The sequence below is a fragment of the Oncorhynchus keta genome, chromosome 25 (genome assembly GCF_023373465.1).
Source record: "Oncorhynchus keta strain PuntledgeMale-10-30-2019 chromosome 25, Oket_V2, whole genome shotgun sequence".
Classification (NCBI taxonomy): domain Eukaryota; kingdom Metazoa; phylum Chordata; class Actinopteri; order Salmoniformes; family Salmonidae; genus Oncorhynchus; species Oncorhynchus keta.
Window position 1 is genome coordinate 40,179,698 of NC_068445.1, and position 13,765 is coordinate 40,193,462.

General features: G+C 41.9%; 1 protein-coding gene across 1 annotated transcript; it reads right to left on the reverse strand.

Moving 5' to 3' along the window:
* Positions 1 to 9,045: 9,045 nt before the first annotated feature.
* LOC118373370 (uncharacterized) lies at positions 9,046 to 13,765 on the reverse strand. Its single transcript, XM_052479392.1, has 5 exons — positions 13,683 to 13,765; positions 13,203 to 13,285; positions 12,698 to 12,856; positions 9,451 to 9,570; positions 9,046 to 9,286 (listed from the first exon to the last, which is right to left on the reverse strand). Exons 3-5 carry the CDS (start codon positions 12,848 to 12,850, stop codon positions 9,143 to 9,145), a joined length of 417 nt encoding a protein of 138 aa, XP_052335352.1. The 5' UTR covers positions 12,851 to 12,856; positions 13,203 to 13,285; positions 13,683 to 13,765; the 3' UTR covers positions 9,046 to 9,142.

The window sequence follows — 13,765 nt, forward strand, 5'->3', positions numbered from 1 at the left end:
GTAACAGTAACAGTAACAGTAACAGTAGTAGTAACAGTAGCATTAACAGTAACAGTAACAGTAACAGTAACAGTAGTAGTAACAGTAACAGTAACAGTAACAGTAACAGTAACAGTAACAGTAGCATTAACAGTAACAGTAACAGTAACAGTAACAGTAACAGTAGTAGTAACAGTAGCAGTAACAGTAACACTATCAGTAACAGTAACAGTAGTAGTGACAGTAACAGTATCAGTAACAGTATCAGTAACAGTAACAGTATTATCAACAGTAACAGTAACAGTGTCAGTAACAGTAGCTGTAACAGTAACAGTACCCTTTAACAATGGGTAATAGCCTTTGTCTGTCAGAAATGCCACTCTATTCCCTTTATAGTGCACTTTGGGAAGCAGGGTGCATTTGGGAAGCAGTCTCGGTCTCTGACAAATATCCATGCATCCTCTCTTCTTCCTGATAACAGACAGCGGATAAAAAGTGAGCCGAGGAGTTGGAGTCCGTAGATCACATCATCCATACCAGAAGTCCACCACAGCAGCATATTCTGGCATCCATCGTCATACACAGTACCCAGTCTACGGCTCAATGAGGTGGTTTCCTGGATGCAGATTTATCCTAGTCCTTGACTAAATATTGAACTCAATGAAGAATCCTCATTGAAAACGCATTGTAGTCCATGATCATAGACAGTTCATTTGAAAACAGTTCAAACCAAACTTACTTCCTTCTCTTTATCCCCTTTTGCAACATAAAATAGCCTGAAATGGCACCCTATTTCCTGTTGAGTACACTAGATTGGATACTCCGTCCCTCCGAACACGTCTGATAGCTTTTCCCTAGTTCCATCCCGGTCTGTTAAGAAGACAAAGATAAGATAATTACTTAATTTACCTCATGGGGAAGTTTTGGTTGCGGCTCTGTGCGTAGACAGCAACACACAATGGAAGATCGACAGAGGACATTATGTATTATACAGACAGGTAAAAAGTTCATGAATGATCATCTGCATAACAGAACACTCTGTCAACTACTGGTGGTTTTAAACATTCGGGAGCCTTACTGCCGCTCGGATAAATGATCGTATGTCGTTATTTATTTTGTTCCCTTGTGCCCTGTAATGTCTCCCTGAGGGGAGGAGCTCAAACTTCTGGTAAAGACAATGTCTGGGCTCCATCAGTACCTTGTGGGCTTTTGGGAAGGATCTTATGTCATAAATAACCTCTAGATCTGTCTGCTTGACCCTTAGCAACTTACTAGCAGAGCGAACAATTTTATTAACATATTCCTCTGAGAGACATTAGCATTTCCGTACATTAAACAGTAGAGCCTCTTCTGTCCTTTCTTATAAATATGCTTCGTCGACTGCTGTTGAAATGTCAGGATTAATGTTTGTTCTGAAACAGGTCTGGAGTCTTACCTTGTTATCACACTCTGATAAACTGACCCTGTGTGTGTGTGTGTGTGGTGTGTCTGTGTGTGTCTGTGTGTGTGTGTGTGTTGTGGCTAATCTGTGAGGCCAGACCAGGGTAGGGAGACTCCCACTGTCTTTCCCACCAGGCCAGGAGAACTACAGAGAAGTGGGGGGGAGAATAGACAGCAGGAGAGGAGAGAGAGAGGAAGTGGAAGAGAAAGAGATTGGAGAGTGGGAGAGAGAAGAAATGGAGAGAGAGGGAAAATATGAAAGAAAAGATATCAGGAAAGAGAAGATGGGAGATTGAGAGAGAAAGAAAGAGAGAGAGAGAGAGAGAGAGAGAGAGAGAGAGCAAGGGGAGGATGGAGAGAGAGAGAGAGAGAGAGAGAGAGGGAAAGACAGAGAGCAAGGGGAGGATGGAGATATGGAGAGAGAGAGAGAGAGAGAGAGAGAGAGAGAGAGAGAGAGAGAGAGAGAGAGAGAGAGAGAGAGAGGGAGAGAGAGAGAGGGAGAGGGAGAGGGAGAGGGAGAGGGAGAAAGACAGAGAGAGGAGGGAGGATGGAGATATGGAAAAAGGGGAGAGAGAGAGAGAGAGAGAGAGAGAGAGAGAGAGAGAGAGAGAGAGAGAGAGTGAGAGAGGTGGGGGTGGGGGTTAGTACCTTCATGGGAATGTTTTCTCTGTGCAATTATTTATGTCTGAGAGAGAACGTGGGCTTTTTCTCTGGTGGGAGACACTAGCTGCTCTCTAAGGCCAGATAAGAACCAGACAACACGTGATGGGAGGGGAATACTGGAGTCACCTCTCCCTCTCCTTCCGAGCTTGTTCTGTCTCTCTCTCTCTTCTTCATCTTCCTCTCTCTCTCTTCTCTGGCCTGGGAGTTTATTTGTATGATATCTGCGTGTTTCTTTGATAACGTCAAGAGTAGGGGATATCCGTCGTGTGTGTCAGAAGGCGAAGCAAAGTCGGCAGCAGAAAAGTGTGTTTCGGCTCAGAAGTGAAGAAACAAACCAAAATAATTGTATCATTCCCTTAGCAACATACAAAACAAACTAACAACACACGTCTCAATTTTAGCTTTTACAACAGATCTGTAGTAGGCTTTAAAAAGACACACCTTGGTTTACTACAGTTTCTCAGGAAATATTTGTCTGTACGGCGTTTCCACTGCGCTCGTATAAGTGTGTGATGTGCATCACAAATGGTACCCCATTCCGTGTATATTGCCTTATGGGTAGTGTACTACATAGTGAATAGTGTGCATGAGTTACACACAGATGACAGCTGTGTTTCTCATAATAAAACTAACAAGCTTTCTGCTTGCTGCGAATGCATGCAATATCCTGTGTTGTTACTTTGGCAACTGCTTTCATACCTGCTGTCTCCTCACGGTGTCATGGCAACAACAGAGGAGAGGTGGAAAACCTAACACAGCCCATTTACAGAGAATATCTGCTGATTGAGACAAGAGCACTAGACAAGGAGAAGTGTGTGTGTGTGTGTGTGTGTGTGTGGGTGTGTGTGTGTGTGTGTGTGTGTGTGTGTGTGTGTGTGTGTGTGTGTGTGTGTGTGTGTGTGTGTGTGTGTGTGTGTGTGTGTGTGTGTGTGTGTGTGTGGGGGGATGGATGAGAGGACGGTGTATTCTCCAGGCCTCATCAGTAGCTAACGAGCTGGAAGCACCACGCTAATTAAACCTATCTCTCTAATGCAGCCAATTACACACGAGAGAAGGGGACAGAGCGAGAGAGGGAGACAGAGCGAGAGAGGGAGAGGGAGAGGGAGAGGGAGAGGGAGAGGTCACAATAAGAGAGATCTATGGTTTGTTAGGGGTGACAGGCCATGGGACATTACTATCAAATAGATTGATATATCGATCAGTTGTGTAATTATCCAATGGACTGTCACCTTATTGATAACCAGTCCTGTAATTATCCAATGGACTGTCACCTTATTGATAACCAGTCCTGTAATTATCCAATGGACTGTCACCTTATTGATAACCAGTCCTGTAATTATCCAATGGACTGTCACCTTATTGATAACCAGTCCTGTAATTATCCAATGGACTGTCACCTTATTGATAACCAGTCCTCTAATTATCCAATGGACTGTCACCTTATTAATGCTAATACTGGAATTATCCAATGGGCTGTCACCATATTAATAACCAGTACTGTAATAATCCAATGGGTTGTCTTGTTGTTACTGATACCTAAGCGTTAAAACATAATCTTCTCCACATCGGCCCATTGGCTCCTTCATCTAATAAGTTAGAGACACTGTACTAATTTCCCACCAATTTTAATGAATTCTCAAATGGCTATCAACAACTACCTTGCTTGAATAAAGTCTAACTCTGTCCCTGTAGTGCCGTGGACCAAGCAGGGGTTGGAGAGGGTTAGGGATACGCAAGGCAGACACACACACACACACACACACACACACACACACACACACACACACACACACACACACACACACACACACACACACACACACACACACACACACACACACACACACACACACACACACACACACACACACACACACGGAAGATCCTGAGGAATGACCTCACTGCTCAGTCAGGCATGTGGAGACATACCATCATATCATCCTCATTGGCTCATTGTAATCACTAAATACATGTGTAGTGATACAAATAAATGTAGCTAGTCGTTGTGGAAGACATTTTATAGATAAAAGCAGAAGTAGCATGATTTTCTCCTTCCAGATAACAACAGCTGATTCAAAGGGGGTGGATTTTAAAACACTTCCACGCTAGAAGCTGAAAGGATACTCTTGTGAATCCTCTGCTGAAGAAGGTAATCAATGAGGAGACCAGACTCCTCCTTTACCTACTAATAAATTAACACTCTACTCAACCTCTCAACCACTCATTAGTTTCCCTGTCACTGAGATACATTTATTCACTGGGAGATTCTCATTTGAGCAAAAGTCTGTCCTCTCCTCAACTCCTCTGTCCTCCTCTGTAAGTCATTCTGAATAAGAGCGTCTGCTGGATGACTAAAATGTAAATGTAATGCTCTGCTTTAAGATGTTTTCCTGTTCAAGAACCTCTATTAGATAGTCAACAGAAACCACCTGTTGTTGGAAAGCAGTCTCTAGTTCTGAGGTGCTTTGTGGACACGGGCCCTGATCTACACCCGTATTCATGAAGAGTGTTCATAACAGTTTGGTTTATTAGATTATATTGAAGGAGATTGTTCTGGACTGGGAAAACCTGATCCTAGATCAGATCTCCTAATCTGAGACACTATAAATAAGGGACATGTCTCCCCTGATCTGAGACACTATAAATAAAGGACAGGTCTCCCCCTGATCTGAGACACTATGAATAAGGGACAGGTCTCCCCTGATCTGAGACACTATGAATAAGGGACATGTCTCCCCTGATCTGAGACACTATGAATAAGGGACAGGTCTCCCCTGATCTGAGACACTATGAATAAGGGACATGTCTCCCCTGATCTGAGACACTATGAATAAAGGACAGGTCTCCCCTGATCTGAGACACTATGAATAAGGGACAGGTCTCCCCTGATCTGAGACACTATGAATAAGGGACATGTCTCCCCTGATCTGAGACACTATGAATAAGGGACAGGTCTCCCCTGATCTGAGACACTATGAATAAGGGACATGTCTCCCCTGATCTGAGACACTATGAATAAGGGACAGGTCTCCCCTGATCTGAGACACTATGAATAAGGGACATGTCTCCCCTGATCTGAGACACTATGAATAAAGGACAGGTCTCCCCTGATTTGAGACACTATGAATAAGGGACATGTCTCCCCTGATCTGAGACACTATGAATAAGGGACATGTCTCCCCTGATCTGAGACACTATGAATAAAGGACAGGTCTCCCTGATCTGAGACACTATGAATAAGGGACAGGTCTCCCTGATCTGAGACACTATGAATAAGGGACATGTCTCCCCTGATCTGAGACACTATGAATAAGGGACAGGTCTCCCTGATCTGAGACACTATGAATAAGGTACAGGTCTCCCCTGATCTGAGACACTATAAATAAAGGACAGGTCTCCCCTGATCTGAGACACTATAAATAAAGGACAGGTCTCCCCTGATCTGAGACACTATGAATAAGGGACAGGTCTCCCCTGATCTGAGACACTATGAATAAGGGACAGGTCTCCCCTGATCTGAAACACTATGAATAAGGGACAGGTCTCCCCTGATCTGAGACACTATGAATAAGGGACAGGTCTCCCCTGATCTGAGACACTATGAATAAAGGACAGGTCTCCCCTGATTTGAGACACTATGAATAAGGGACATGTCTCCCCTGATCTGAGACACTATGAATAAGGGACATGTCTCCCCTGATCTGAGACACTATGAATAAGGGACAGGTCTCCCTGATCTGAGACACTATGAATAAGGGACAGGTCTCCCTGATCTGAGACACTATGAATAAGGGACATGTCTCCCCTGATCTGAGACACTATGAATAAGGGACAGGTCTCCCTGATCTGAGACACTATGAATAAGGGACAGGTCTCCCTGATCTGAGACACTATAAATAAAGGACAGGTCCCCTGATCTGAGACACTATGAATAAGGGACAGGTCTCCCTGATCTGAGACACTATGAATAAGGGACAGGTCTCCCCTGATCTGAAACACTATGAATAAGGGACAGGTCTCCCCTGATCTGAGACACTATGAATAAGGGACAGGTCTCCCCTGATCTGAGACACTATGAATAAAGGACAGGTCTCCCCTGATTTGAGACACTATGAATAAGGGACATGTCTCCCCTGATCTGAGACACTATGAATAAGGGACATGTCTCCCCTGATCTGAGACACTATGAATAAGGGACAGGTCTCCCCTGATCTGAGACACTATGAATAAGGGACAGGTCTCCCCTGATCTGAGACACTATGAATAAGGGACATGTCTCCCCTGATCTGAGACACTATGAATAAGGGACAGGTCTCCCCTGATCTGAGACACTATGAATAAGGGACAGGTCTCCCCTGATCTGAGACACTATAAATAAAGGACAGGTCTCCCCTGATCTGAGACACTATAAATAAAGGACAGGTCTCCCCTGATCTGAGACACTATGAATAAGGGACAGGTCTCCCCTGATCTGAGACACTATGAATAAGGGACAGGTCTCCCCTGATCTGAAACACTATGAATAAGGGACAGGTCTCCCCTGATCTGAGACACTATGAATAAGGGACAGGTCTCCCCTGATCTGAGACACTATGAATAAGGGACGGGTCTCCCCTGATCTGAGACACTATGAATAAGGGACAGGTCTCCCCTGATCTGAAACACTATGAATAAGGGACATGTCTCCCCTGATCTGAGACACTATGAATAAGGGACATGTCTCCCCTGATCTGAGACACTATGAATAAGGGACAGGTCTCCCCTGATCTGAGACACTATGAATAAGGGACAGGTCTCCCCTGATCTGAGACACTATAAATAAAGGACAGGTCTCCCCTGATCTGAGACACTATGAATAAGGGACAGGTCTCCCCTGATTTGAGACACTATGAATAAGGGACAGGTCTCCCCTGATCTGAGACACTATGAATAAGGGACAGGTCTCCCCTGATCTGAGACACTATGAATAAGGGACAGGTCTCCCCTGATCTGAGACACTATGAATAAGGGACAGGTCTCCCCTGATCTGAGACACTATGAATAAGGGACAGGTCTCCCCTGATCTGAGACACTATGAATAAGGGACAGGTCTCCCCTGATCTGAGACACTATGAATAAGGGACAGGTCTCCCCTGATCTGAGACACTATGAATAAGGGACAGGTCTCCCCTGATCTGAGACACTATGAATAAGGGACAGGTCTCCCCTGATCTGAAACACTATGAATAAGGGACAGGTCTCCCCTGATCTGAGACACTATGAATAAGGGACAGGTCTCCCCTGATCTGAGACACTATGAATAAGGGACAGGTCTCCCCTGATCTGAGACACTATGAATAAGGGACAGATCTCCCCTGATCTGAGACACTATGAATAAGGGACAGGTCTCCCCTGATCTGAGACACTATGAATAAGGGACATGTCTCCCCTGATCTGAGACACTATGAATAAGGGACAGGTCTCCCCTGATCTGAAAACAGTGGTGGAAAAAGTACTCAGTTGTCATACTTGAACAAAAGTAAAGATACCTTAATATAATAACTGCAGTAAAAGTCACCCAGTAAAATACAACTTGAGTAAAAGTCTAAAGGTATTTGGCTTAAAATATACTTATTTGTCAAAAGTAAATGTAATTTCTGAAATTTACTTAAGTATCAAAAGTATAAATAATTTCTTATTCCTTATATCAAGCTAAACAGAAGGCACTATTTTTATTTATTTTTATTTTTGGGATAGCCGGGGACACACTCAAAAACTCAGACATCATTTACAAATAAAGCATTTGTCTTTAGTGAGTTCGCCAGAGGAGAGGCAGTGGGGATATATTCTCTTGATAAGTGTGTGAATTTGACCATTTCCCTGTGCTGCTAAGCTTTCAACATTTCATCAGTACTTTGGGGTGTCAGGGAAAATGTATGGAGTAAAATATGAATAGTAAAGTACAATACAGATGCTCAAAAAATGACTTAAGTTGTACTTTAAAGAATTTTACACCACTGTCTGAAAGGCATCACTGGTGACATTTAAATGACTTAAATGTAAATGTAAATGTAATCTCAGCAGTCCTACTCTGAGAAGCTTTAGGAATCCTAGCCAGCAGTTCTCTATACAACAGCGCCCCCATCGGGTGTGATTAAGTCATATTTTTGTTGTTGATAATATACCGTTATTAATTATCATTCAGTTCATTTCCACATGCGGGGAGGGTCATATGTAACTGTAAGTATAACAGAGGGTTCCCTGACGTTGTGGGTTCCCATGTTGATGGTGATACTGCAGCTTAGCTTCCACCATTGTCATCCCAGGTTGGATCAACATAATAACATAGCATAAGGACTGAATTATCACCAAGGAGAAATGTTGTATTTATCTGAAATGCTGATTATGAAAGAAGGCTAAACCATAGAATAACAAAAAGGTATATTACACTCAGGTTTAAGCACAAAAATTGTATACTGTTGTGTCGTTGACTATCAATAAATGTTTAGACTGTATATTATAAAATCAATTCTCTATGTGTAATTTTATTACGCGATTAAACTTATCATGTAATTTTAATTTACTAGGAAGTCGGGGCACCACGGGAAAATATTTTCAGTGTCTCTTTTTCCCGAATTAACACTTCAGATATTTTCATATCTTATCGATTACAGTCACTTTTTAAGGTATTATTACCTCATCAGTTATATTCTGAATGTCGCAAACAGGAGTTTTGGGAAGAATAATGTCTTTGTTCTCCACGGTCTCTCTCTCTCAACTCCATGGCAGTGAAGAGAGTGAGTTGTGATGTCGTGACACTGTAAAAGGTAAATTGTCGAATTGTTAAAGGTTTTGACATAAGATCTCAAATCTAGTAGAAATATTGATGAACTATTTTAATATGCTGTGTACTATCTTCTAAGGCATCTTCTGAGAAATAAAACAATTCAGAAACATGATTAAGACCGACTGAGAACATCTTGCTATGAAGCATGTTTTTTTAATGCTACAAGGAAATTAATACATGAGTGAAAGGGTGACAAAGGTCATAGGTTACAATCTAATCATCAAACTGTTCCATCTAGTAACTGTAGACGTAGCCGTAGCTGTAGGAGTAGTAGACGGTGCCTCTCTTCAGCTGGCAGGTCTCACTGTGTGTTCCCGGGCGGATGGTGATTTTGCAGGTTCCCATGTGGTGATCTAGTCCGATGACATCATCCCACACCTAATAATAATAATCATCATAATAACAATAATAGTAAAAATCATCATAATAATCTTCCTCCTCCTCATCATTATCATCTTCATCACCATAATAATAATTTATGGCATTTACATAGTGACTTTCCAGTGCTCAAAACGCTTTGCATAGTAAGGTGGGAAACTCACCTCCAGCGTCAGGACAGCATTGGGAAGGATGTTAGCAAAGTTGAACTCGCCAGGCCAGACAGGGTTTTCCTGTTTCTCCAGAGTGTTGCTCTTGCCATGAAAGGATGAACCGCACCACACCTAAGGAAGATAATGTTGTCACTAGACTTTAAACTTTTTAAAAATTATTATTGTGCATTAAAACTTATTTGGGATAGGGGGCGGTATTTTGACGTCCGGATGAAAATCGTGCCCAAAGTAAACCACCTTCTACTCAGGCCCAGAAGCTAGGATATGCATATAATTGGTAGATTTGGATAGAAAATACTCTAAAGTCTCTAAAACTTTTAAAATGATGTCTGTGAGTATAACATACCTTATTTGGCAGGAGCAACCCCTAGAATAAACCATCCAGGGTTTATTCTTTTTCAGTCCACTGTGTTTTCAATTAGATTTCTATGGTAAACTAGATTTATGAGGCACCTGGTTGCAGTTCCTATGGCTTCCACTAGATGTCAACAGTCGTTAGAAATTGGTTGATGTTTTTCCTTTGAGAAATGAAGAAGTACGGCTAATCAGAACAAGAGTCAAGTCAAGTGGACTCTTTTGTTTGGGGTGCGCGACCTGTAACTTTTATCCGCTATTGAACACCCTATATTCCGTCTTAAATTTGATGGATTATTATTTATTTACCTAAGGATGGATTAGGAAAGTTGTTTGAAATGTTTGGACAAAGTTTACAGGTAACTTATTAAATAATTTGTCGTCATGTTGGGCGAGTTGGAACCGGTGTTTTTCTGAATCAAACGCGCCAAATAAATGGACATTTTTGGGGATATAAAAAAGGAGTTTATCGAACAAAAGGGCCATTTGTGATGTTTCTGGGACATTTTGGAGAGCCAACAGAAGAAGATCTTCAAAGGTAAGGCATTTATTTTATCGTTATTTCTGACTTTTGTCTCGCCACCTGCCTGGTTGAAAATGATTGCTATGCATTTGTATGGTGGGGTGCTGTCCTCAGATAATCGCATGGTTTGCTTTCGTCGTAAAGCCTTTTTGAAATCTGACACTGCGGCTGGATTAACAATAAGTTAAGCTTTATTTTGACATGTTGCAAGTGTATTTTCAAGAATGTTAAATATTTACAGTTTCTGTAGTTTGAATTTGGCACCCTGCACTTTATCTGAATGTTGCTAGCCTAGAGAGGTTTTAAATACTAAATTATTGCTAATGTATGTACAGTTGGCTCACTTGAATGATGAACCAGTATATGTACAGTGCCTTGCGAAAGTATTCGGCCCCCTTGAACTTTGCGACCTTTTGCCACATTTCAGGCTTCAAACATAAAGATATAAAACTGTCTTTTTTTGTGAAGAATCAACAACAAGTGGGACACAATCATGAAGTGGAACGACATTTATTGGATATTTCAAACTTTTTTAACAAATCAAAAACTGAAAAATTGGGTGTGCAAAATTATTCAGCCCCTTTACTTTCAGTGCAGCAAACTCTCTCCAGAAGTTCAGTGAGGATCTCTGAATGATCCAATGTTGACCTAAATGACTAATGATGATAAATACAATCCACCTGTGTGTAATCAAGTCTCCGTATAAATGCACCTGCACTGTGATAGTCTCAGAGGTCCGTTAAAAGCGCAGAGAGCATCATGAAGAACAAGGAACACACCAGGCAGGTCCGAGATACTGTTGTGAAGAAGTTTAAAGCCGGATTTGGATACAAAAAGATTTTCCAAGCTTTAAACATCCCAAGGAGCACTGTGCAAGATAATATTGAAATGGAAGGAGTATCAGACCACTGCAAATCTACCAAGAACTGGCCGTCCTTCTAAACTTTCAGCTCATACAAGGAGAAGACTGATCAGAGATGCAGCCAAGAGGCCCATGATCACTCTGGGTGAACTGCAGAGATCTACAGCTGAGGTGGGAGACTCTGTCCATAGGACAACAATCAGTCGTATATTGCACAAATCTGGCCTTTATGGAAGAGTGGCAAGAAGAAAGCCATTTCTTAAAGATATCCATAAAAAGTGTTGTTTAAAGTTTGCCACAAGCCACCTGGGAGACACACCAAACATGTGGAAGAAGGTGCTCTGGTCAGATGAAACCAAAATTGAACTTTTTGGCAACAATGCAAAACGTTATGTTTGGTGTAAAAGCAACACCCTGAACACACCATCCCCACTGTCAAACATGGTGGTGGCAGCATCATGGTTTGGGCCTGCTTTTCTTCAGCAGGGACAGGGAAGATGGTTAAAATTGATGGGAAGATGGATGGAGCCAAATACAGGACCATTCTGGAAGAAAACCTGATGGAGTCTGCAAAAGACCTGAGACTGGGACAGAGATTTGTCTTCCAACAAGACAATGATCCAAAACATAAAGCAAAATCTACAATGGAATGGTTCAAAAATAAACATATCCAGGTGTTAGAATGGCCAAGTCAAAGTCCAGACCTGAATCCAATCGAGAATCTGTGGAAAGAACTGAAAACTGCTGTTCACAAATGCTCTCCATCCAACCTCACTGAGCTTGAGCTGTTTTGCAAGGAGGAATGGGGAAAAAAATCAGTCTCTCGATGTGCAAAACTGATAGAGACATACCCCAAGCGACTTACAGCTGTAATCGCAGCAAAAGGTGGCGCTACAAAGTATTAACTTAAGGGGGCTGAATAATTTTGCATGCCCAATTTTTCAGTTTTTGATTTGTTAAAAAAGTTTGAAATATCCAATAAATGTCGTTCCACTTCATGATTGTGTCCCACTTGTTGTTGATTCTTCACAAAAAAATACAGTTTTATATCTTTATGTTTGAAGCCTGAAATGTGGCAAAAGGTCGCAAAGTTCAAGGGGGCCGAATACTTTCGCAAGGCACTGTATATTATAATTCATTCATTTGATTGTTTGTTCATTTTTCTTTTACTATTACTTCACCTAACAAGTAACAAGCCAATCACTGACATTTTCATGGTCACATGTCACTATAGGCTACTTGATAATCAAAAAAATGACAGCTGACTGTCTGTTTACTGTTTACTGTTTGATTATTGCTGTGTCTCTGTCCTTCTGTGTTATGATGTCTGTCCTGTCTGTAACATCACTGTACTTCTGTTTTATCTCCCCACCTGACAGTTTGTTGTTGTAAATAAGAATGGTTTATCTCCCCACCTGTCAGTCCCTCATTTTATATCACAATGATTTATTAACTGACTGATCTGTTTAAATAAAGAAGAAATAAATGAATAAATTCACCTTGACGTAAGGGCTTGGTTTTATGAATAGCCATCGTTTCAGGTTGGAGGCATGAATATCATACACTCTGACAGGGCCGCCATTCAGGTCACAGTGTACAAGAGCCAGGGTGCATAGCACCAGCAGTCCCAGGGACAGAGAGAGAGAGGCCATGGTACACTGTCAGAGAGAGGAGAGGAAGGGAGGGGAGAGGAGGGGAAGGGAGGGGAGAGGAGATGAAGGGAGGGGAGAGGAGGGGAAGGTATAAACATGTCCATAAGAGTTTGAAGCTAATACTACAAACTGTATTCTGACAGGAGTAAAAAATAGAGTTAAAAGATCAGGATATATATATATATCACTATTAAGAGATTAGTCAGTGGAGGAAGAGAGAGAGATCAATGGATAGACAGAGAGCGAGAGAGCAATAAATGGAAGACACCAGAACAATCCTGAATCAGCAGAAATACAGGCTCTTATTCAATTGCAAATAGGGGCTTTTCAGAAGTGTGTTTGATTTACTCACCAGCGTATCCTGGATGGAGGGAGATGACACTTGATACAGAAACTGTAATGGTTTTACACATTCAGTTCTGACAGCAAACCTGTCTGAGAAGTCATCCAGTGTACTCAACCAAACTGACAATCAATTTTTATCTAAAATCACTTTTTTGGAAAGCCCCTTACTGTCTGCAATCAACTTTGATCTAAAATCACTTTTTTGGAAAGCCAAAAAAGTGATTTTAGATCAAAATTGATTGTCAGTCTACAGAGATAACAAAGGTAAGATAGATGCCCAGAGAGAGAGAGAGAGAGAGAGAGAGAGAGAGAGAGAGAGAGAGAGAGAGAGAGAGAGAGAGAGAGAGAGAGAGAGAGAGAGAGAGAGAGAGAGAGAGAGAGAGAGAGAGAGAGAGAGAGAGAGAGAGAGAGAGAGAGAGAGAGAGAGAGAGAGAGAGAGAGAGAGAGAGAGAGAGAGAGAGAGAGATAGAATAAGATCATGTCTTACCTGGATATTCTTGAGCTGGACGTCTGTCTTCTCTAGTCACCCAACTGCTGATGGTCCTTACTGTGCCATCTAGCTGTTTATAA